Source organism: Sinohyriopsis cumingii, chromosome 2 (assembly GCF_028554795.1).
Source record: "Sinohyriopsis cumingii isolate HCF-2022 chromosome 2, ASM2855479v2, whole genome shotgun sequence".
NCBI classification, from domain to species: Eukaryota; Metazoa; Mollusca; class Bivalvia; order Unionida; family Unionidae; genus Sinohyriopsis; species Sinohyriopsis cumingii.
In genome coordinates, this window is record NC_142962.1 from 7518512 (window position 1) to 7545850 (window position 27339).

Below are 27339 nucleotides of genomic sequence, written 5' to 3' on the forward strand. Positions count from 1 at the left end.
CATGTATAAACCATCATTTCACATATTACCTAACTGGCTGAAAATAGCAAGTGAGATGTGTTTGAAGTCTGCAGTGGGTGAGCCCATTGTGCTAATTTGCATAGGTAGAATCAATAAGTAGAACACCCCATTACAGGTAAATCAAAGAGATGCTATGTTCATGTACAAGAACAAAAGTTATTACATCTTATTGCCTTGAATGAGAATGTTTATCTGCCTAAATAAGCTAGCAACTGCCGGAGAAGTGAGTAAAACGCAGGATTCAGATGAATGTAAGTCCGAGCCTCTAAAAATCATTGATTATAGTGTAAGAAATTTATAATTAACAGTCCAATAATACCTGCCCAACCCCAACCCCCATAAAATCACACCAACAATTCAACCACTAACAGAAAAATCTTGCATTCTATTTGCAACACTTTTGTTTACTTTAATAAATTGCCCTATATTTACACAATTATTTCCCACCACCTAAATTTTTGGTTACAGAACTGACCATGCCTCGTCTTCTACTTAACACATTAACCCCTGGAGGTTTTGGTTGTTTTCACCTGAAATTTGAGTAGGAAACACATTTTGAAAGCTATTTCAGAATACATCCTTATACATCAACTTCCAGGTGATTTTCCAATAACCTAATGCCTAGTTGTGTTAGAAACATCATTTTTCATTGGCTATTTGGCTCGCTCATGAGCAGAAGGGTAAAAGTTGGAGTTCTGTTGGGTTTTTTTGTTGCTTAACGGATGCATTATTTTCGTATCGAGACCACTCTTTATTCCAAATGCCCATCTTATTCTACTTTTTGCAAAGGTTCATCTGTCTGTTTGCAGTTCATACCAGTCTGCCTTAGATCTGAGACCAAAAAGTCTAAAATTTGGACATAAAATCAGATTCCGACCATGGGCAAATTTTGGGTGGAAGAAATTGGGACCAAAAAATGAGGTTTTTCACTCTGTATTTTGTTTTGCAACTAGAACTTCCAGATTATTTGGTATCATTGTAGAGCTACATCTGTCTACCTTTCTATAATACCACCCACTTTAGTGTATCTTACATGACCTTGATGCTACAGAGCTCGGCAGTAGGCTACTACCTCCTGCCACATAATCTCTTCGCCAGGGGTTAAAGTGTTAAACCGTATGTAATTTTGACAAGTTATGAACAGTGGCAACCTTTCTTTGAAGTTGGATTTTACTGCATCTATAGAATGCAAAGCATGTTCATTCCATGTATAATTCATTTTTGAAGCTGATTTAGGAAGTAATTAACTATCTTCAAAGCCAAACAAAAATAAATTCCAGAACTCTTGGTAGACTGAGTTTTAGTTTGTGAAGCATGCCAGCAAAGAAAAAAAAGAGAGGGATGGTTGTTAATTCTTTGCACATACCGCAAACAACACATGGACATGAATCAATATGGTTCTGACCAGAATTCACTCAGAGAACCAAGCAGAGAAGTTTGAACACTAGGACCATCCAGTTCCTAGTGAATGTAGTGATGAACACTAAAGACACTTGCATTATTTTTTAAACCCCTTTGAACCCTACTGAATTATATTTTTGACTGTAGCTATTGCAACGTTATGTGACATTAATATAAAAAAATGAGAAATTTTGGGCATATGTAAATTGGAGTCTGGGCTTGTTGAATTTCAGTCAGGGCTAGTGAATTTATTTAATTCACCAGCCCTGGGCCTATGTCAAAAAAAATTCTTTGGGCACTACCAAGAACAATCTTTTACCTGCAAAGGATTCACTCTACCCATGCAAAAGATTGCCATTTAACATATCCATGTGATGTCTGGCACAGTGTTTAACATGCTGTACCTGTTAAAGATGCTGACTAAGGTGTGTAGAGACACAGCTTATTGAACCAGAGACCATTATGATAATCACAAGACTACCACATTCTCAGATTTAAATTTGCTCCTTTTTATGGTTGTTTTTTTACCTGATATAAAGTGATTATTTGACTATTTGTTTTTCTTGCTCATATGTTTTTCCTTTTAGCTTTATTTTCGTTTCTTTCAGAATGTAAGCACTGCTACGTACAATATTTAATTTTGTTGCAAAATTATCCAGGCTATATAGTATAATTGATCATAATAAACTTTACTGCTAATTAAGCACATGTCTGAAATTAACACACATGACCATCACTTGGAAAGTTCTAGATGCTTTAGCAATAGCAGTAAGCATGGAATGAAGTCAAGCTGGTCATGCTTATCTTGTCTTGCTGCACCTGTTGTACTTGTCATTATTGATGACTGAAACCACCTCCTTGATATCCACCAAAATATAGGTAGAGTGTATGTACCTAGGATTTCACAAGGCCCAATACTACATCAGGGACTACTTAAGAAAATCAACGCTTACATGTTTTAGAGATAGAATATTGTAACTGAGTGCCACATTTTTGGATAGGGAGCAGAGGCTCTTGGTAGAATCATTTGAATCAGAATGTGCAGTTGTTATCATTGGGATACCCTATGTGGTATTTTTGGGACAACTGTATGTTTAGCTGAAGGGTTTACTCACAATGTGCTTTTTGAGCCCCCTGATTGAAGATTACGAGTCACAAGAGGGATAATTGACCAGTCATGCTTGTTGAACAAAACAAAAACCCGTGGAAGATAAACATAAACCAGGAAAAACAGTTAATGAAATCAAATTTCCAAAGACTTTGAGTGGATTAAAAGCTTATTTAGTAGGTATAATTAAGGGTGTCCCAATGTTTACCTTATCCCAATATATACAGTAAAAACATTACAAAGTGTAACCAAAATGGGAGATTCTAACATTACAAAACAAAAGAAATAGTAATGGACATATCATAGTGTACAAAGTATTGAATATCATTGACAGATTGTTTACTGATAAATTTTTAGACTTTCAGATAATAGTCCAACAAGTGGTCGTTCCTGGAAATTGAAGAAATGTCACAGTAGAACTGAAAGAAGGAAGAGCAGTTTCATTTCAGGAGTCACCAACACTTGAAATGTTTACCAGAGTAATGTTGTTTCAGCAGAGACTATGAATAGCTTCAGTTTAACTTAAATCTGAAACACGTACACCCATGCTTTGTCCCACCCATAATCCAGAAAGTGTGTTCCTAGGTAATAATAATAATAATAATGACCTTATTTAAAAAGGGTAACACAATTAGCTAAGAATTAACCTACCTTGAGGCCCTCATACAAAGGAATTTATTTATTTTAGCTGCATCTCTGAAGCCACTTGATATATTGGGTTTGGAAGAAGGAAATAGAGTGGGCATTTCTAATCTCAACTGGAATACTATTCCAGAGCAGAGAAGTAACTCCTTATTTGTTTTGGGAATTTTATGCTGTTTGGTAGACATGGATTGCAGGTGGGGAGTTATTACCAGGTAGCCTATACTGGAATAGTGATTGTAAATATTCAGGAGCACTATTATGGGATATCCTGACAATTAATTTGGCTTTTCTCAAACAGATTCAGTCTTTAATAGGTAATATTTATAACTTACCAGCAAAATTTATCTTGATTTCTTTCTGGATTGATATTATCCCTAATGTTATTTTTTGAACATGTGCCAGCTTTGCTATGTTTTTATCATTTGAATTACCCCATACTGTATTACAGTAGTCTAAATAGGGTTGTATGTAACTGTTATAAAATAGTTTTCTGTGCCTTTCAGGGAGAAAATTTCTTGTCCTACTGAGAACCCATAAACTTCAATTGACTTTTTTACAGATATGTTTGATATGTTCAGCCAGTGATAGGTTATCATCTACCAGAACACCAAGTAGTCTATCATGACAGACCATTTGCAAATTTTTATCCTTCCATGTCAGACATAGTTCAACACTATCAAGATTTTTCCTTTTTTGCTGTGTTGAGATAAGTAATATTTTAGTTTTACCAGTATTTACCACCATGCAATTGCATGTGCACCAGTTTTCCAGTTCGTTTAGGGCTTTCTGTAAAGAAATTTCGAGTTCATGCTTTGTGTTTTGGATGTCTGACAATGTTGTGTCATCTGCATAGAGATCTGTAGATGATATTGAGTCTCTTAGTAAAAGTGGTAGGTCATTAATAAATAAAATAAATAGTAATTGACCTAGAACTAAGCCTTGTGGTACTCCATATCTAATTGTTCCAGGTTTAGACAGAACATTATGTATGTAAACAGTTGTGTTCTCTCACTTAAGTGTGAAGTTAACCATTTAATTGTTCTTTCGTCACATCTTTAGATTTTCAGTTTCTTCAAAAGGATTTCATGATCCACCATGTCAAAATCTTTCCTGAAATCTACAAATATAGATCCTATTATTCTGCTATGGCAGGGGCCCCGAGTGGCTGAGTGGTCTAAAGTGCTCTCCGTTATGGATCACTGCCATTTCATCTCTGTCTGCGTGGGTTTCAGTCTAGGATTCTGCCAATGTGGTATGTGAGAAAGCTTGCCAGTAGCTTCTCGTGGGTTGTGTTTCTTCCCGGGTTCTTCCTCCACATTAATACTGGCCACCATGCATAGCCTATCGTGTGCTGAAAATGGCATTAAACCCAACAACAACAAAAACAACAATTCTACCATGGTCAAGTGCTTGAAGCCATTTATCAGTTAGGGAGATCAAGGCAGTCTCACTTGAATGTTTCTATCTAAAACCTGATTGATTAGGGTATAACAGCAAGTGTTTGGTTAAATATGACCTGAATTGAGTCATGGACATGTTTTTCAATCAATTTTGACAAGTTTGGTAGTATTGAGATGGGTTGGTAGTTATCAGAATCATCCTTAGAACCAGATTTGTGAATAGGAGTTACTTTTGCAGTTTTCCATATTTTGGGGACAGATGAGGTTGCAATACTTAAATTGATTATGAATGTTATGCTATCTACAATAGCAGAGGCAGAAGATTTAATGAGTGGTGGACTAATTTGATCAAGTCCTGTAGCTTTCTTGGTATCAGGTTTACTGAGACATGTTTTAACAAAGTTTTTTTATACTGGTGGGATAGAGAAACATACCTCCTTAGAGATTTTGTTGCTGCTGAACTTTTTCAGTTCATTAAATTTGTTTTCTATCACTGGTACTTTTAAGTTTTTGGTAATGTTGGTGAAAAAAATCATTTAAAATATTTGCAATGTCATTGTCATCAGTTACTGTTGTGTCATTTACCAGAAGTGAGTGAATTTTATTTGTCTGATATTTGTGTGTTCCTCCAATGAGTTCATTGAATACTTTCCAAATGGAGGTTGTGTTGCTCTTTTTGTTTTCAAGAAATGATTGATAATAAGGTTTTTTAATTTTTTTTAATCATACTTGTTTTTTTATTTTTCCATACTTTATATTGTGCATGGTTTCCCATAGCCTTGCATTGGTCTCATGTTTTCATAGCATCTAGGATTTCAGTAGTAAGCCAATTAAGTTGGATCTCATTCTTTACTCAATGTACTTTCAGTGGTGCATGCTTAGAGACTACATCCGTAAATATGTGAGTCCACACCCTTAGAGCTTCATCTATGTCATCCAAATTTTGGATCATTTCCATGGAACTTTTTATAGGTCATTGAGAAATTCTTCTTCATTAAAAATTTTGAATGATCTGTAAGTGATTGTTTTGTATGTATTTTTCTTGCATTTAACGTTTCTTGTAAAAACAAAAAGTAGGATAGTGGTCACTAAGACCAACATTTGGTACATTAACATAAGCCACATTGTTTGGTAGGTTGGTATAAATGTGATCAATAGAGTGCTTGATTTTTATGTTACCTTTGTGGGTTCATTTACCAGCTGATTTAGGCCTAATGATTCAATAAATTCCATCCAGTTGTTCCATATTTGAGTATTGAGAATGTCCTTATTTATATCCATGAGTTTATGTGTTTCTTTCTCCTGTGCAAGAACATTTTCCATTTGTTTTGGGAGTCTGTCTCAATTGCTATTTCACATGAGGTTACTTGCTCATTAATCCTTCCCTGTGCTGACTTACTACTAACAATAATGATAATAATAATAATAATAATAATAATAATAATAATAAAAAAATAATAATGCTTTATTTATAGAAGGTGACTCATTAGTCAAGGACTGTTCTCTCTTGAGGCCTTCTAAGGAGAGTATTACAATGCACATTATATGAAGACAGCAATAATTACTGTTTATTTTAACATGTTTAGTATTAAAATACTAAATTCCATTATCTATTAGAAGCACATGCATGCTCATGATATCTCTTCTTAAATACTCTAATATTTTCAGCAGATTTTACAGGTAGTAGAAGCTTGTTCCACACAACTGTACCAGAGTATTGGAAGCTCTTTTTAAATTGTTCTGTTATTGGTTTTGGTGGTAGAAGGTTTCCATGTGATATCGATCTCCCTGTATTTCAATGTCATTTTTTAGATGATTTTGGAACATGTCTAGTTATACAGACTGGATATTGTTCACTCTGTGCATACCCTAGCACATTAATTTCACTTATGTTTTCAGGTTTATTAGTATAGACATGATCAATGATAGTAGTACTTTTATCTGTTACTCTAGTTGGGGTGTTAATTGATTGAGTAAAGTTGTAAGTTTCAAAGTTAATTATCCATTTTAATGGTGAATTTTCATGTAGTCAATGTTAAAATCACCTAACATGATAGTTTCTTAATCTTCCTTTAGTAATGCTTTTTAAATTTTCACCTCAAATCTATCAACCCAATCAGATGTGGAACTAGGTGACCTGTAAATTGAACATAAGAGTATTAGCTTTGATTGGGCAAGGGTTACTTCAGTCCATATACTCTCTACCCCAATAGTCTCTAGATCAACACATCTGTTATAACTAATGGAACTGTCTACATAGAGAATACCTCCACACCCCATGGATTCCCTATCTTTTCTTTCAAAGTTGAAGCCCTGTATTTGGAGAGCCAAATCATCAGTATCATCAGAAAGAAAGGTTTCATATAGACCTAGAATATTGACTGATCTAGTTTGCTCAAATATTAACTTTATCTCATTCAGTTTAGGGAGGATGTGTTGAATATTTAGGTTGATTACTTGCAGACCTCTTTTGAGGAGGCCAAAGACATGACATTTTCGATCAGAGGGTTGATTTTCAGACAAGGTTGTATGCAGTGTATTGTTTTTAGACTTTACAGATTTCTTTTCATCACCTTGATTATTTACATAAACACATGAAGAAGATAACATACTAGATCCATTTAGTACCATGACCACATGTAGTGGACACATGAGAATGTTCAATATGAGACTGATTTACATACCTACAAAAAGACATTGATATATTAGACACTTGAGGAGCCTCAGAGGGAACAGTATCACATAATTGTTTACAAGTTAACAAGTTGCACTTTGTACACAAATCAGATAGTGCCTGAAATCTGTTTATAGAATTATAATTATTACATTGAAAAGTGTACACATATTCTAATGCATTTTGTTGCTGGATATGTGTTGCATAGGCCTGTACATCATAGCCTTCTACCTATTGGTATGTGCACAAGTTTTGCTTATGTCCTAGTTCATTACAAAGATGGCAGTGAATCTGTTTTCCATGCAGACATCGCTGTGTTACATGACCATGCTCTCCACAATACAAGCAGTTTTCCGACTCATGCCTAATCCCTTTTTATGTACTGGTCTATATTCCTAAGGAGCATGGTAGTACCTCTGTTAGACAAGTGGATTCGATCTCGCTGGTATAATTGTTGGTTCACTCGATTGTCTTTGAAGAAGGTCCTGTATTGTGTAACAAAGAGTATTCGGAAATTTTCACACAACGTACTTAGGTTGTCATTTAGTGGAGTCATAAGTACATCCCTTCTTGGCAGTAGATCCGAGATGATTATTTTACATTGTGTTTTTGGACCTGATGGCATATAACAAGCTTTCATAATAATAATCATAGCATGTAACTGTAGTTTTAATTCTTCAATTTGGGCCTTCAAGTTCCTAATTGTTTTTTTATGTACACACATGGAGTAATCATTAAGGTTTAAGCCATCACTGCTGTGGTCATGAGTTATGGAGTGTGTAATTGCCTGACACTCAGGAGGGGTGTTAATTTTATTGCCTGAGTCATTTAGGTCAAAGACTTTAGGAGCTGTTTCATGTTTGGTACTATGTCTTGTTACTGGAGTAGATGTCTGCATATAACTGCCTTTAGCATGGGTATTCTCATCCTGTCTACATTTACAGATAATATGATCTTACCATGTGAAACTGTTCAGCCCCTGTATATGTAAGACACATGTTCTTTTATGCAATGTAGCTGCCACTGTTTTTCTCTTGTTTTCTGTTGATAATACCATTTTGAACACTTGAAGTCCATGAAGTGATGCAAACTCAAACTTTTGTGGATCTATATGCACAGTGATACTATATTTGTTATGTTTGACCCTCAGGAGTTCTGGTTAAATGTCAGCCATATTGGATAACTCCAAGTCATCATCAGTATCATTGTTTTCATTTTCACTCTGTACATGAGTTTCCTGCATGGGATTATCTGTGTGGCTGATATTCAGGTACATGTATATCAGACATACTAAAGCCAGAGAATGATGCCGAAAAGGTTGAGCTAAGTGGAGTGGAGTAAAGAACCTACAAGGCTGGTAATTAAATATGTTTCCATGATTCTGATATTTTCAGCTTGTTCATAACAGTGATAGAAAGTATATAAATCCTTATATATGACTAGCACATATCCATAAACTTCCGAATGAAACTTGCATAATGAGTTTGAGTTGGTATCAACGGAAGTTCAGACATGGTAGATGTAGTTCAATTTCAAGTTAATCCACTTTGGTAGCCATCTTGGATGAGACAAGAATAGGCTGAGGGGCAAATGTTAGGTTCATATATGCATTAAACTTTTTTCTTGCATAGGAAGTGTATATATTGTTATAGGATGGGAATCTCAATAGTTTTCAAGTTATGACCCGGAGGTCAGTGTTTAAAACTTGTCTTGTCATGCCCAGTATGGATACAGGATGTGGAGCTATGTAGTTTCAAAGTTTTGACCCAGGGGTAAGTTTTATTTGCATGTATGACATTGTCTTTTCATGCAGTTTAAGTGTATATGTAGATGTAAGGTTGGAATATCAACAGTTTCTAAGTTATGGCCCAGTCGGTTAAGTCCGTGTCATGACTATGACTCCCTTTCAAACCCCCATCAGTCTTCATATCAGTAATCATACAAACCAATTCTCAGATGTGTCATAATTTGGGAGTTGTTTTAAATTTACATAAAACAACCCCAACCCCCTTGAGCCTGACCCCCATGGGTGTTTCAGAATGTTAGTACAATTGATATGCACATGTATAAACCACCCCAAATTGTATCTCGGCCTTTAAAGTTTTTATCTTGAACAGTGTATGTGGAGTAGTGCATCAGTACTCATGCAAGCAATAATTTGTCTTGACCAACAATTTTTTCTTGATTTCCACCTTTTTTTCCCAAAAGTACAGGAATAAGAGCCACTGGAAAAATACCCTCTGTGGACAGCAATAATAATAATAATAATAATGATAATAATAACTTTAATTTCAGAGGGTGACACAAATAGTACAAACAAGAGCTAATCTACCTTGAGGCCGTCTGTTACATACATATACGCAAGATACTGTAATATGTTCACACACAAAATGCATCAAGAACTATCAGATACATGTAAACAGAATTGCAGCAGAACTTACAAAACAGAGGTTGGGCTGTGTATCTAATACACCTGTTGTAGAAGGAAGAGTGACTTGTAGCAGATTTAATATCATGAGGAATGCTGTTCCAGACATGAGCAACAGAAAATTGAAAGCTAATTCTTTAATAGCTCCTTTTGTTTTGGATAATTTGATATGGTGACCTTGTAATGATGTTAGATTTGGGGTATCAGTAGATTCTCTTTGTTGGAAAAATGTTGTTCAGGTACAGGTGGGCAAAGTTTGTGGACTTTCTCATGAACATTTTTTATTGCATTGGTAACACTTTGATTGTAAGCTGTGCATTCTGTACATCATCTGTTTGCAGTTCAAGAATTACTTTACATACATGCTCTTTCCTGGACTCTGGTAATTTTGTCACATTCATAGCAGATGTATTCCTCCAAATTAAATTACAGTAGTCGGGATGGGATTGAATAAAATTTTTTACAGTTTAACTCTGTCCTGTTATGGAATGAAGGCCTCAGTTTTCTTTGAAACATAATTTATATGAAAGGCCATTGCAAGCTATTGTCTACAAATATGCCAAGAATGCTATCAAAACACATCATTTTCTGATTAGTGATTAGTGTTATCAAAGGAAGCATGAAGTATATCACTTTGAAATCTTGCTTTTTTCTGCTGTGTATATATGTTTGTTTTGTCTATATTAAGGATCATACCAATTTCCTTGCAGAATATTTGAAGTCTGTTGAGAGTACTTTGAAGGTTTTTCTGAAGTTTATTATTTTGAGTATCAGATTAGGTTATACATCAGTTATTGAGATTGCATCTCTAGTTTTATGGGGTAAGTCATTTGTGAATAGAACAAATAACAATGGTCCAAAAAGAGAACCTTGTGGTACTCCATGTATTATTGCACACGTTTTAATGCAGCATCGATGAAGGGATGAATTCTGATTTAGAATTCATTTGCTAATTGTACAGATCATATGTTAACTAAGATTCAAGACAATCAATAAGGCTGGATAAAATAATGGTGTTCAAAGTAAAACAAAAGACTAAAAATCAGGATAATAAGTGCATTTTTGAAAGAAGTTAATAAATTTATCTGATTTTTCCAGTCTGTTGAAAGCAACCAACTGCTTATAAAGACTAATTATTTCATGTATGAAACTTAACCAATTTTTCCAAAAAATTCTAGATGATACAAAATGTGAAATTCTGGAAATGTGTTTAAAGTTTGGTTTGAATTACCTAAGAAACATTTGATGATACTATCTACAGGGCTTGACATGATATGTCAGAGACTTCTTAAGGCAGCTGTATCTGCTTTGGTGATAATATATTACCTTTCTTCGTAATCACAGTTTAAGGACAAATCAATTGACCAAATCTTGGAAACTGCCAGAATAGCACAACTACACAAAGCTGGATCAAAAGAGGGTGTAAACAACATAGACCAAAATACATCCATCCATCTCTTTCCATATAACTAGAAGAGCATGTGCATAATCCTTTTATGAACTGTCTCAGCAGTCACAAACTGCTTTATGAAAATCTGTCTGGCTTCAAAAAGATCATTCTTATAAAACTGCACTTGACAAAAGACTGAAAGACTTAGATGTAGAAAAGTTAGTAGGTAATGTACTTTTTTATTTTTTAAAGGCTTTCGACCCAGTAGATCATAAAATTCTTCTTGGAAAAGTTAAAAATGTATTGTTGTATTGAAGCTGCTCTTGACTGGTTCACTTCCAACTTGAGAAATAGATTTCAGTATTAAATGGGGACCTATAGGAAAATGCTTAATTGTGTTGTCCGTGTTGTCTTCATAAATTTTCACATGGTTTTGCATGGAGAACCATTTTATTCCCCACTCTTGGCATTGTGGGTAGATCAACGCTTCAAGGATATGTGTAAAGTCTGAAGACGTCTTGCAGAAACAATTTCATAAATTTTAGATACTTGTAGTCACTGTAATAAAGTAGAAATTATGGCATTTACTGGTGATCAGTGTCAACAGCAGATTACAGAAAATTGGAATTACATTGCAATTCATTATAGATTGCATCTGAAAAGCATAGACATGCGTGCAGTCTCAGTGTATCTTGATCTTTTCTTTCTTCCTACATACAGTTTTGAGTATGTTATAGCAACATCCACCCTGTGGAGGGGGGACTATGGAGGCTAAATATGTACTTGTACATTATTTGTACATTCTTGGTTATGTTTTTGCATGTTTTTTTTTTTCTTCTTAATATGTACACATACTGCTATTCCTAGAATCATACAAGTTTTTGAGGGGCTGCATATTGACAGTTACTACACATTCATAAAAACTAATTCATTGTGACCAATATGTCATACTTCATTGACATAGGTTACATTTTGTAATTTAATATTAAATTTAAAAATTAAATTCAAGTTTCTTAATTTATGATTATTGCTCAGGCCCTGTTCATGCCAGTCATCAAACTCAGTAACTGGATGAATGTATACATCACTCCTAGTACCATACCATTATAACAAAACAAGGTCACTGAGACCAACATTTCACATTTTTACTGGTTTTGTTTGTTTTTGCCAATCATATGACTACATACACACACTAAACTTGATGAGGTTATATATCTTGATGATAGCTACACTCTCATCACAAAGCTATGTCACTGTGACCCATATTTCATGTTTTGCTGACTGCAGTTTTGACTTCGTACTGGAATCACTAAACTAAATGATTGTGTGCATTTCTGTTAGTACCACTTAATACAGAATAGGCCACTGTGACCAAAATTTCACATTACTGTTTTAACTAAAGTTTTTGTATTTAGCTAATGATCACATCATTTTTATTAAATGCTGTTAGATATTGTCCTATCTAGAATCATGACTCCTGGTGTGGGGATGCAGCTTGATGAGCACTACTCTATAATTGCAGAAGATGGTCACTTTGGTCTTATTTTATGCTGCACAAACTTGGGTTAAATTTTGTATTTGTTATTGTTTTCTTTGGCACTTTTCGTGCTAGAATCATAATTGATGATGTGCATTTCCGTTAATACTTATAAGGCTTATCATGATCTTCATCAAATTTCTTTTGCATTAGAACTTTCACTGATTGTTTTGGTTGTGTGCTGTATTACAACAACAATAGCCTTGAATTAACCCACATCCAATCAGATTGAATCTATTGCACTGACACAGGCAGTGAAATGCCTACTGTAGGTTCTGTGTAGTTGCCTGATATGAAAATGCAACTGTTACCAAATTTATGGCAGTGTCTTGTAATGGGTAACAGGGGAACATGAATAATGGACAAAGTCACACACACATAAAGACAGAAAGTCACAGAACAAAATGTCACACTTTGAATTTTTAGTTATGCGAGGTATAGGAGGAAAGGTCACAGGACAAAAAATCACACATTGAATTTTGCAGTATTCAAGTTTTTTAAATGAATGATGCAACTTAATTAACTGCAACATTTTTATTGAGATATTAGCATAATAAACAATAAAGCAGCAGTATGATTTTTATTTTAAAAAAAGTAATTTAAGGATATTTTTGTAACAGTTTGGTCTTGCATGCACATAGTGCATGTCTACTATACAGGCAGCCTTCAAAACAGTTTACCGCTCCAGTGGCCTAGTGGTTAGAGCGTCCACCTCGGATTCAGGAGGTCATGGGTTCGATCCCTGGCTGAATCGTACCAAAGACTTATAAAATGGTACTAACAGCTGCCTCGCTTGGTGCTCAGCATTAAGAGGTTAATGTTAGAACTGGTCAGCCTGGTGTCAGGATAATGTGACTGGGTGGGACATCATGCTATATGTCTGCGGCATGATGCCCCAGTGCTAGAGACATCACTATAAACTGCCAGACTGCAGACATTGTAAAAGTATGACTAAAAATGTTAAAGCTATGTTAAAAATCCAAATCACACACACACATACTCAAAACAGTTTAGAACCATCCTGTTGCTTTTAATGACTTTTGTTTTTAAGTGATTTCCTTGATAAAAACCTTGGATTTGTATTTTAAAAAATCAATGAAGCATGTGGCATTGTTTGCTTATGTGCATATATTTGAAGCCTTGGAAATTGAAGCTATGTAGCCTTTCATTATATTTGCATACTTGTTTTGTAAAAAGTAATTAGGGGCCATCCATTCAGTATGTACGCATGGAAGGGGAGGTTCTGTTTAACCCAAATGTGTTGGTTTGACAATTTTATGGATAAACAGAAGTCTTAAATAAATTCCAGTGATTTTCATCATGTGTTGGTTTGACAATTTTATGGATAAACAGAAGTCTTAAATAAATCCCAATCATTTTATTATGTGTTGGTTTGACAATTTTATGGATAAACAGAAGCCTTAAATAAATCCCAGTGATTTTTATTATGTGTTGGTTTGACAGTTTCATGGATAAACAGAAGCCTTAAATAAATCCAAGTGATCTCAATGTAATATGCGTATTTTACAATCTGCCATTAAGACTTGGCGCTCTAAACATTTCCTGATTCCTGTGGAGTCATCTCTTCATTGTAATCATTAATAGTAACAAATATCAAAATGACTTTATGTCCTGTGACTGTTTTTCCTACATGGCCACCATTATTTCAGTAATTCAAATTGTGCCTTTATGTCCTGTTCTGCGATTTTCTGTCCTAAGTTTATTTGTGAATTTTTGTCAGTGACTTTTTGTCCTGTGATTTTCTGTTCATTTACGGGGAACATATCTTACCAAAGCATTTGCCCAATCTCAAACTCTACCTTATTCCCTGGACGTTAACAGCTAGCTTTGGGATGAGACAGCAGATGACTGCATATTCTTTCTTATTTTTAAGCCCATTCATGCAAAATGTCACTTCGCTAATGAATTGGGTATTGTATTCAAACAGTGAAATGATTACAAACAGTTTTATTTATGTGTATGCCTAATGAATCATTTGCGATTCCCGAAATATTTCTGTGGCAGATACTGTATAGGAAATGTATTGCATGTACGAAAAAGGGAGAGTGTTTAGATTATCACTGGTTATTAATAACTGCCTAACGCAATAAATGTGGTGAGCAAATTGTATCATATATTGAAATAATCAAGCACAGATACTTCCAGGTCTCAAATAAAATTGTTGGATATTGGTTCTGTCAAGAGCAGTTGTACTCATTCCCAAATAGTATTATTCCCCTCGCATACTCCATCCCACTTGTCTTTCCTTGGAATATTAATGCCAATATATTTTCAAGTTTGGGCTTTTATTCATGTTTTGAAGTTGTATGGCAATGGAATCACATCAGTCTTATAGATTTAAATTTTAACACAATACTTCTGTTATTAGTTCATGATGAATACTGCATTTTTTAAAATTATCAAGATATTAACAGATTAGGAAAAATAATAAGATAAATGATGAAGTGTCTGTCCATCTTTAGAAACATTCTATAGCTGGATTTCATCTTAAAGCTACAGTGTATATGCCATTTGTGAGCAAGACAAAAACCAGTGTACAGTACTTACTGTATGATAGTTACACTACATGAAATTACTTTTATTTCCATTTGTAGAGATATGACAATGTAAGCACCCATTCAGTTGTATAAGTGTGTATTTCTAAGGCTGTAAGGTAATTTCAACCCAGTAACATTGTCTTTATTTAACTCCAGGTAATGAAACTCAGCTGTCATGTTTGTTTGTAGGGTTTAAGACACTGTCCATAAGACACTGCCCATATGGGCTATTTTTAGGCATGAGATCATTATGAGTTTAGTCAACATCTGCCTAATTTGTAACCTGCCCTATTGGAAACTTCAAGGTATTCATTATTTTTTTTATTTTGTGACAACCATCAACTGTTGCCATTACAAGACACTGCTATATGTAGTACTTCCATAATAGGTAATCATACTCAGTCAGCAGAAGGTATGTAATTGCCTGTGAACCTGTTACAGATTTAATCATGCTGATTGGTATATGTACAGTGTGTTTATGGCTTTGGTTATATATTTGCACTTAGCTCTTAGCCATGTCAGTTTTTGGCATGCTCTATGCATTCCATCCTGCCTTGAGTCACAAAATTTGGTGAGGGATGCATCTTAATATGCATTACACCCTTACTGCAACAAGAGGGTCTCGGACCTATATTTCATGTTTTAGTGGCTTTGTTTAAATTTTGGGCTTAAAGTTGACGTATTGGGTACTATTTATTCTAGCAAACACAGAGAGCCCTTTTTAACTAGGGCATTTAGAACTAGAAATAAAATTACTATTAAAATTAAGCTTTCCATATTTATGCCTGTGCATACTGTGGTAGGTTATTCTGAGTGGTGTATTGCACATGTGTACAAGGGCCACAGGTGGCAGGGTGGTCTAAGGTGCTTGCCTTTATAGATCACTGACATCTGTCCACATGAGTTAGAGTCTTTGGCTCAGCCATTGTGGGCATGTGAGCTAGCTTTCCAGTAGCTTTCCATGGGTAAGTGGTTCTTCCTGGGGTTTTCCTGGGTTGTCCCTCCACCAGATATACTAGCTGACATAAATAGCCCATCATGTGCTTAAAAATGGCGTTGAACTTGTAATAACAACAAAAACAACACATGTGAATGAGTATAAGAATTAGGTGAGTGGACTGTATGCATTTCAAGTGAGTCCTGATCTGTTGTGATAATGAAGTTATTTAATGTGCTTCTAGAGGGGGTCATTGTTGTTGTTGTTGTTGTAGGATTTAATGCCATTTTTCAGCATGCGATAGGCTATACATGGTGGCCAGTATTAATGATGAAGGATGAACCCGGGAAAACCCCGGAAAGAACCACCAACCCACAAGAAGCTACTGACAAGCCTTCTCACATACCCACATTGGCTGAATCCAAGATTCAAACCCACGCAGACAGAGGTGAGATGGCAGTGATCTGTAACGTAGAGCGCTTTAGACAACTCGGCTATTTGGGGGCCCCCCTAATAGGGGTCAATCTGACTGATACTCCAGGGTTATTCAGTGCCTGGGACTTCCTAGTAAAATATGGCTTCTAGAGGTGGATAATTATAGCTTTTGAAGTGGATTTTGAGTAGGAGAAGTAAACAATTATTTTGGTGTTTTTTTAAGTATGCTGGAGCATATTATGTTACAATGATGTTCATCCCTGTATCTTTCTGTACAAATTTTGTTTCTGCAAATCTCAAATTGTCAACCATCATCAGTTAATAAACTTTGTGAGTGGATTGTACATTGGATGAGGAAGAACCTTTTAGATTTCATGCCAAGAGGTCAAGGTCACTAAAAGAAGAAAAATGGTTTCCACACAAGAACTTGATTTTTCCACTCTCTAAAGTTGCCAAAACATTATTCTTCACCACATACCAGGATGGTTTGCATTAGGGGTAAGAAAGAAATTGTTGATTGGGGGGGTCAAAAGGTTAATGTTCAAGGTCACTAAATGAATTTTAAAAAAATAGTTTCTGCACAGAAATGTTCATTTATCAACCATATACTTTCCCCAAGTTTGTGGATGGCTTGCAGAAGATGCCTATATATTTTTGGGTCAAAGGGTAAAGTCACTGTTACTCAAAGAAGAAAAATGGTATCAGCCAAATAACATTAGTTCAACATCATAGACATGTACTAGAATCTTTAGTTATTGAACATGTATTTTCAGCAGTGTTTGTGGATTACTTACACTTGGGTCAGAAAGAAGTGGATCAGAGTCAGTGTGGCTGAAGGAAATATGGGTTTTGCAGAACAAGTATTTTTGTTGTTTTATATTAAATTCCTGGACCAGACTTGGTAGATATATTGCTCTTATTGATTCTGCAGTGCAAAATGTATGTCATGGTTAGTCTAATAGGAAAATAATGGTTTATATATATATATATATATATATATATATATATATATATATATATATATATATATATATATATATATATATATATATATATATATATATATATGTTCATTTCAAGACTGTATACCCAATGTGGGTACGTGAGAAAAGCTTGCCGGTAGCTTTTCGTGGGTCAGTGGTTCTTTCTGGGGTTTTCCTGGGTTCTTCCTCCACCACTAATACTGGCCACCATGTATAGCCTATTGTGTGCTGAAAAATGGTGTTAAACCCCACAACAACAACAACAGCAACAACAAGACTGTATACCTTGACCAAAGATCTTAAGATTTGTTGGTCAGTAATCTTACCCTACATAGAGAACTATTAAACACAGGAGGGGTTTTTACTCTTCTGCTCTTGTTATGAACTGATAATAGTACCTGTACCTGTCATTCAATGTAATAGAAAAGATTGTTCTTTTTATTGTTTTGTGTTTTTTTGCTTTGTCAGTGATGACCAACATTTCATTGTCACGATCATTAAGTCTGAAATTATTTCTTTTTATTGTGTCGTGCTTCGTATACCATGTTAAAGATGACCAACATTTCATTGTCTGGATCATTTAGTTTGATGATAATGTTTTCAGTGGCTGCAAGATACAGCAAAAATGTTTGTAGAGACGAGTTTGTGTACATTTTTCATATTGTTTAAAGGTAAGTGTGCTTATATTCTGTTATTGTGTGGTCTAGTCATCTTTTTTACACTTGAATAAGCCTGTTTGATAACAATTGTAAGATGACATATCCCATGGAATAGCAGTAAATAATGATAAGTATCATGTTTTTCTGTTAACTATTTTGTCGTGTGCAGTAACTTTTTCTAGACAGATATTTACATTTCTTTACCCAGTGTACCCAGAATGATGTTTTTAAATTAAATTTCTACTGAAGTATTTTTTCCCCATAGAAAATAATGGAAGGATGCCTAAACATGTCTTAGACAAGTCATGCTATCTATTGGGCCTAAAACATGTCTTAGACAAGTCATGCTATCTATTGGGCCTAAAACATGTCTTAGACAAGTCATGCTATCTATTGGGCCTAAAACATGTCTTAGACAAGTCATGCTATCTATTGGGCCTAAAACATGTCTTAGACAAGTCATGCTATCTATTGGGCCTAAAACATGTAACATCCTTGCTACAGTATGTGTGCATGGTACTCAACCAATCTTCCACTTTGCTTGATCACTCTGCAAGCTTGTGGAAGTAAGATAGACCCAGTCTGACTTCTGCATGTTTTATGAAGTGATAAATGGAGGCAGAAGCAATGAAGGCAGTGGTTAGCATGCTGGACTCGTGGTAGAAAGGGTGTGGGTTTGAATCCTATCAATGATTCGGCCCAGATCAGCTGCCATAGTGTCCTTGGGCAAGGCTCTTTGCTGGAATTGCCTTGGCACTAAATAACCTAGTTTTGTTGCTATAGCATTAAATATCCAACTGTTGCTATGTCACAAAACACCAAATCACACCATATCCACAACACCTGAGGTAAATTGGGGAGGGGGTAGGTTGGGTTCCAGGATTTTTTATTTTTGTTCTTTTTTTTGATGCAGTGTCTAGCATTCATGTGATATATTCTCATGGTTATATTCCATCTTGATGCATATTTGTATTAGGTATAACAGCTGTCACGGTTATATATTCCATGAGCAGATTTGTATTAGGTATAACAGCTGTCATGGTTATACTGTATCTATGAGCAGATTGGTATTAGGTTTAACAGCTGTCATGGTTATATATTCCATGAGCAGATTTGTATTAGGTATAACAGCTGTCATGGTTATATATTCCATGAGCAGATTTGTATTAGGTATAACAGCTGTCATAGTTATATATTCCATGAGCAGATTTGTATTAGGTATAACAGCTGTCATGGTTATATATTCCATGAGCAGATTTGTATTAGGTATAACAGCTGTCATGGTTATATATTCCATGAGCAGATTTGTATTAGGTATAACAGCTGTCATGGTTATACTGTATCTATGAGCAGATTGGTATTAGGTTTAACAGCTGTCATGGTTATATTACATCCATGAGCAGATTGGTATTAGGTATAACAGCTGTCATGGTTATATTACGTCCATGAACAGATTGGTCTCGAGCATTGCTGCTGTCATGGTTATATTGCATCCATGCGCAAAATGGTATCAAGTATAACAGTTGTCATGGTTATATTCCATCCAAGAGTAGATTTGTATCAGGTATAACAGCTGTCATGGTTATATTACGTCCATGAACAGATTGGTCTCGAGCATTGCTGCTGTCATGGTTATATTGCATCCATGCGCAAATTGGTATCAGGTATAACAGCTGTCATGGTTATATTCCATCCAAGAGTAGATTTGTATCAGGTATAATAGTTGTGAATCAGTATTTGTGTCAGCAATGATAAACATCTATAGAGGTAAAACAGATGGCTCCATATCCAGTATAATTTGTCCTCTGGTGTTCGGTTGATTTGTTATGTTTTTAAGAAGTGCTTCATTGCCATTTATGTAGAAGTGAGCTAGTATTACACTCTACACATTTTTATCTATTGGACCATGAAGATTAAAGTTCTGTGTATGGTTTATGGTCTGTGCAAACTTGGTGCCAGGAAATTTCGTTTTTCTTGACTTTGCCTCTTAGGTAAACTCTGTATATATTATAATAGCTTATTAGTTCATAATTTATTCATTCACTCATGAATGCTAGTATGCAAAAGTTCATCAGTGATCTTGTTATTACTTTTATAGCTTTTTATTTTCAAAAATTTTAGAGTTTAACAGAGATTTTGAAAATTTATTTTGGGTGTAGGACTCAGAATATTTTTTTAAATGTTTGTGTCCTCTGGAACCAGAAGATTTTTCATGTAGAACAACTGTTTTTGGTGTATTGTCATGTATCAATGTGTTTATGTTTTATTATAATAGTTAAAAGCCACTTTAAAACTTTTGAAGTATGTTCTTAATACAGTATAGAGGTTTGGTGGAGAATAGTTTTGAAAAACTTAGTAAATTATCTTTTGTAAATTCTTTTTTTTCTTCAGGTAACAAGTTGGACTGCTTTGGTGTTGCATTTGGTGTAGTCGCAGCATTCCAGGTACTAGGATACAAAGATGTCCATCTGGCTCTCTCAGAAGATCATGCATGGGTTGTCTTTGGAAAAGATCTAAAGGAGACAGCAGAGGTCACCTGGCATGGTAGTTTTATCTTCCTTTAAACTATGGACAATTTCAGTGGCCACAGTAATCATGTGTAATATTGGAACATGTTTGTACAGTAATCTGTGTCCACACATGAAAGAAATAAGTCCTTATTTCAAAGTAATGATGACCCCTTTGATACTTTAGCTGTCACTTTGGAGAATCAAGTTGAATCCTAAGGTACATGCAGTGTGTAGATAGGAAAATCTGTGCTTCTGCCATTGAACTAAATCCATCCATGCTGTTTGTAGAGTGTGGATGTCTACACTATGCCCAGACCTGCCATTTATCCTGATTTACTCAGGATCTTCCCGAATTTGTATTTAAAAATCTGAAAATTCTGGTTTTCTGAATTTTCGCCCAAATTCAAATATTTAAAATTGCAACAGAAAAAACAAATTTTGATTCACAGTGGCTGAGTCTCATTCAGAGAGAGAAAAAGTGATGCAGAAATTCCATGAGGAATACATTAAGTATATGTTGAATTTTCTATTTTTATCTTTTTTTGCTGATATTTAGTGTGTAAATTGAATTCAGAATAAGTAAGATGGAGATGTCAATTCATTTTCAATGTTTTTATAAATATATGGTCACAAACTCTAATACTGTTTTTTTCTTCTCATCAAATCCTGATGTTTTTTTGGCATCCTGAATTTTCATTACTTGAGGTAGCACATATGTGTGCCTTGTAATGGATAGATTTTTATTGCATCACAGTAATATAATTATGTAATGCTGTGAATCACTTTAAATTTATTGGGTTCCAATTTTCATGAGTGAGTTTGACCACGAATATAAAGTTGTTGATATCATGTGACTATTGGACCTCTGATGTCATTCACATGTAGGTTGCAATATTTGTGTAGTCATGTGACTAGAAATGCAAATGGCTTGTACCAGGTTAAATTTCATCAATGCTGTAGTTGCATCTTGTATGCCAGCAGATTAAATGCTGTAGTATCATCAATTGTCACGGTTTTTCGTTGTTGCCCCTAACCACGAATTTAAATCCCCAATGAAAATCAGCTACATCGGATGACGCCCCCCCCCCCCCCGTTTTCTTACCGTGTTTTATTCCTAGAGATTAACACAGCTACTAGTATTTGATAAATCAAGGTCAATACTGTAATCTAGTAATTAAATATTAGCTTTTACATGTGTTTGTTTTATTTTTTTATTTTAACCTTTTGAAACAAGAATTATAAGTCATTTTATATTGTTTCAATGCACACGTTCGATAAGGTATCCGATTGCTGTAATTTTACACTCACTGCCTTAAATCAATATGTGAGGTAAGTAAGGATAGAGAGAAAATAGAGAAAAAGCATTAGGTATTCAATCAATAGTAATACTGAAAATGAAAGAAAAAGTAATACAAAATAAAAGTATGTGAAAATTAAGTTTAATACTTATTCAAATCGATCCTTCATTTCAGTACAGCTGTTGTTGAAACATTTAAATCTTTCTGAAAGCACATTTTATTTTATCCATGCATTTTTAATCCAAAAGAACAACAATCCTGTAAAATATTTTTGGACGAAGCCACTGTATCAGCATCATGTCAATCAAGTCTCATGGTACTCGCAAATGCTTCTCAGGTAAATAATCCCCAAATTGCTGAATTAAACAAGTCCAGCTTTCTCAAAACCACTGATAATTAGGTCCAACCTTTCACTCATTGTTGCATGAGCTGCAATTATTCATTCAGAGGAGGTGGGGTCTAAGTTGAATTTTACCACTTTCAACCAGCAGCAGAGGGGGCGAATCGGACATTTTGTCCAATCGTTATTTTGCTTAATTATTACTTTCTGCACTCAACGATCTAGTGTCGTCAGCGCCTGGTAAAAAAAAAACGACGACGTCGTTGGGGGATCGTCGCGTCGTCATTTGGTTTAATTAACACCTTCTGCGCGTCGATCCCCAGCGTCGTCAGCGTCCGGTAAGCACATCGACGACCGCGTCGATGTCATCGCCCCCTCTGCTGCTAAGTGGTTATTTACAATGATCTTACAAACAGAGTGATCACTAACTCCTCCTCTTGCAGATCAATTAGGTTATTTGACTGATCGGTAAGTCTAAAATTAATTCTCGTTAAAAACCGATCATGGCATCGCATATAGACCGGATTAATCGGACTCTCAATGATTAAAAATCCCGGAGGGGCTGTTGGTGAAAACGAATAAAGGATATACCCCTGTTGAGCTTGATTTGATTGTTTGGTATCCACCTGATAACTCCCTTCGATAACATCACACACTAGATTGATCGCTATCACCGATGCAATATTTACGTTGTATGGAGCAATATGCCTACCATCATCCCCGTTATCGTGTCTGAGGATAGTTGATGGGGGGGGTGTCCTCGGGTGGATTCTTAGGCCATCCTAGTATGGTTCTTATTGAACTGTTATAAATATCAACCATATACCCCGGTGTGCTTATTTCAATCGTCGACGATAACGTCGGTTCATGAACCGTAATAGCGATTTTTGATTCTTTTCCTGTGATCGATTTTATCCTGCGTTGAAATTCTTTATTGATTTGTTCTATTTGGTATGACCCAGTTGGTATTGTAACCTCCTCCCAGTCTGGGGTCCCATCGGGTTTATTTGTCCGTGCAAAAACCAGCGAGTTATTAGGTTGTTGTCCGTTAAATGCGTCCGCTCGAATATTAGGCCAACTGTGATATATTCGCAATTTTGCCAGCGCTATTTCCTTTACTGGAACCGGTGATGGGAAGTTCACACTGAATTCGGGTTTCGTTGACGTTATCGATATCATATTTGTTTGTACCGGAGTGGTGTTCTCCGCGATCCGCTGAAGTAATTGAAACCCTTCGGGGTTCAGCGACATTATTATTATTCGTTGTTTTTAGTGTCTAATTTTAACAACCAGGTGGTTTCGGCTTCCAGTTGAAAATCCTCGATTTTTGACATCGCGGAGCTATATAACTGGACCATCGTGGAGAATTCAACATCGGATACGAACAAATTATCAATCGATAACGAGATCAACCCGGATAATTTCGAGTATGCGTCGGATACTATTTGATGTTTTACTGTATACTCGTTGAGTTTTTTCTGAAAACACGATGATATCTTCCTAGTGATTGCGTTGGCAACTCCAGCAACTGTTGTCATTGCGGAGACAGCGATTGGAACAGCGATCGGGGTTATCGTGGTCATCGTGGATAAAATAACACCGGCGCCAGCTACTATACCCGATACCGAGTACACGACCGCGTCGATGGCGGTTATTTTTCGGCGGTATTTTTTTATTTTTGCACGGTATTGTTCGGAAAGCGTTTTCAAGTTCGCGGAAAATTCTTTTGCGGTATCGAATCGATATTGATGTGACGTCGGTGATACCTCTGATTCAATTTCCTTGGTGGTCATTTTTATTTTAAAAGAGCTAGTGTTTTTAATTACTTAGATTCGCTGCAAATTCCACATACCATGTAATGTTTGCCCTGGTTAAATTTCCATCAACGGCATAAATTGTAAACGGTTCAGTTGCGTCCTTGTCTATAATTGTTGATATTGTATTGTTAAACCCGGATGAACTCGACGATAATATATTAAACTGCATCATTGAAACCAGTGTCAGTCGATAAATGCCCTTAACAGTTGCGGTGATATTTACTGTATTCTGTGTAAGAGTCCAATCGAATGATCCATGCCGAATTGTGTATACTGTGTTGATGATGTTCTCATGAGGGGTTTTTATTTTTTCGAGTTGCTCTGCCATTCTCGGTAGTCTGTCTTTAATCGCTTCAACATCAGTTATAACTATTCCTACTCCCCGCCAACTCGCGTCTATATTATTCTTGTTCGCTGCAACATTAGTTTTGATTATTTCTATTTCCCGTGTATTCTCGGTCATACTTTTTTTGTTCGCTGCAACATCAAGTTTGATTGTTTCTATTTCATATGTATGCACGTCTATACCTTTTTTATTCGCTGCAACATCAGTTTTAATTAATCCTATTCCCCGCCAATACGCGTCTACATTTTTTTTGTTCGCTTCAACATCAGTTTTGATTGTTCCTATTTCCTGTGTATGCGCGTCCACACCCTTTTTGTTCGCATCAATATCAGTTTTGATTGTTCCTATTTCCTGTGTATGCGCGCTCATATTATTTATGATCGTTGTAACATCAGTTTTGATTGTTTCTATTTTCCGTCCATGCGAGTCTACATTATTTATGATCGTTGCAACATTAGCGCCGATTATTCCTATTTCCCGTTCATGCACGTCTACACTCCTTTTGTTCGTTGCAACATCAGTTTTGATTGTTTCTATTCTCTGTCCATACGCAGTGATATCATTTATAGTTATTGTAATCTCATCCGGCTTGGTATTTTTTTTACCAAAGAATTTATCAAAGTTGTCATCAATCCTGTTAACATTTTTTCGCAACGGTGGTAAATTGGCCGACAGCGCCATAAGTTCCGAAATAGCATTTGTTATTGTTGCAAGATTTGGTTCGGTTGCCGTCGGGGGTCCCCGAAAAAAACTATTGACAATGTGTTGCACATCGTCGAAATGCGTTAGCGTCAACACGATCCGTTCTTCATATAATTTAATTTCACTACGTAAACCCTTTAACGAATTTGACATGGTTATATAATTGTCGCCAAGTGTACTTATTTTTCCATTTATCGTCAAGATGGATTCACCCGGTTTGAGTCGTCCGTCGCTGGTATACAGCGCGATAGTGTCCTCGGCGGTATCACGCTGTCGTATTAAAACGTCATCCAGCGACACATTACTGGATTTCAATTTACCCTGGCGGTCTTGAAATACAACTATTTCATCTGGGTCAACACTGGTTAAGTTCAACGTATCAGCGATTTCATCCTCGATTAGTTTTTTTATGTCATCGGTGGCGGGCGTTTCCGTGGGCTTTTTCAGCGCCGAAACCGGTCGTCCCCAGATATCAATCATTATTATTGTAAATGTTATTCTCTAAAATCCGTTGAGCTTCTACGACCCCACTAGTGTATTCGTTTACAACCACATGAGGTGGTTTCCGCGATGATGAAATCGCCGCAAGTACGTTCAATACCTCGCGGCCACATATCGGTGGGTCACTTAATCGCTGTGTTGGCAGCGTGGAATAAAAAACCCGGGCTGAACACGCCCGGGCTGAACACGCCCGGATATACCGCATGAACTCTTTCGGCGGGGCTAACCCGTATGAATCAAAATAGACGATCGCACGCGGATCAATCGCGTATGCAACCCAATGAGTTCCCGCTCCGGAGGACCCATCGAGGTTAATTATACCGGTTTCAATATTCCTTGGTGCCGCCGGTAATTGATCCCTCATGAAAACACCTCTGAAGTTTTTTATCGCTAACGCGTTTGCGGCGTCTATTAAATCAAAATTAGACATTGGAGTCATAGACTCAGGAGTCATTGACTCAGGAGTCATAGACTCTTGCGTTAATAAACGGTTCCCGGTAGTCTTAGACCCTTTCCCGAGTACCATGAATACGGGGTTCCCGGTAGTCTTAGACCCTTTCCGGCCACGGGTTGTTTTTTTTTGTAGCCTTTCCCGGTTGCCTTCTTCAATGCCATCCCCGCCGCGGTACCAACGGCTCCTAACGCCGCCGCCTTAGCCACTGCTGGTGCGGCCGCGGCAATCAATGCCGGAATCGCAGCTAACAGCGGAAATATTCCACCGGTCTTTTCCATGTTTTTAATTGCTGCGGCTGAAAAATCTATTTGAACACCCTTTTTATTCTTCATCGCATCATTGAAATGTTTTATTTGACGCGCCGTCAACGATATCTTATGATTACCACCTGCCATCTGTGACGGCTTCAGCGTTATTGTGATCCCGCATTGTTTAGCCGACTTTGATCGTAATTTCTTGACTTGACCATCAGTCAACTCTACATTGACGACACTATACGACATTTTATTGTAAACGCGTTTTGTGCTTTCAATTACATGTTTTCCACTGGCGCATCAACGATTCTCATTCGTCCACCAACACCTTCTAGCAGCATTGATTTATCGCTGAGAATGACAGCGACCGCTCTGTAATTAACACCAGCTGGGGCTATACGAGCTCGGAAGTGTATATCAACGACGGATTGTCTCGTTAAATCAAGATGTTCCAACGAAAAGTAATAAATCGGATACAGGTTTTTAAAATCAAGTTGTGATATTTGCAAACCAGTGTCGACGTTTTGATCACGACCCATATACGACAGCAATCGATGATACACACGTGCGATATGGTTGTCGCCGTAATTAAGCTGTATATCCTCGGATGGTTCCTGTTGTCCGTTTATTCTCAGCGAAACATCCCTGACTCCTAATTGATCAAATATCATATGGCTGCGTTCTTGACTACCCAATCGTTCCCTATTCTGCAGCGCTATGAATATATGACGCGGGGCTGAAACACCCTGTTTTGACGCCAGGTGCCATGTAAACGTATCGGCGACGTTATCCTCTTTAGCATCAGTTGTTACCGCTAGCCAACTCAACAACGATTTCCCTCCCTGTTCCATAAATGCTAACAATCGTGCTTCCGTGGTAACTGATGGAGTCAGTACCGGCATCCACAATGCCATTTTAGTTAAAACGACTTTACCGGCAGC

At 36.3% G+C, this 27339-nt stretch overlaps 1 protein-coding gene across 1 annotated transcript in view; it reads left to right on the top strand.

Moving 5' to 3' along the window:
- Positions 1-27339, top strand: part of LOC149804303 (menin-like) — an 82152-nt gene that overhangs the window by 9643 nt on the left and 45170 nt on the right. The window contains exon 2 of the mRNA XM_089938609.1: positions 20568-20720. Within this exon, the coding sequence (XP_089794735.1) occupies positions 20568-20720 (153 nt within the window). The remainder of the gene's footprint in view (positions 1-20567; positions 20721-27339) is intronic.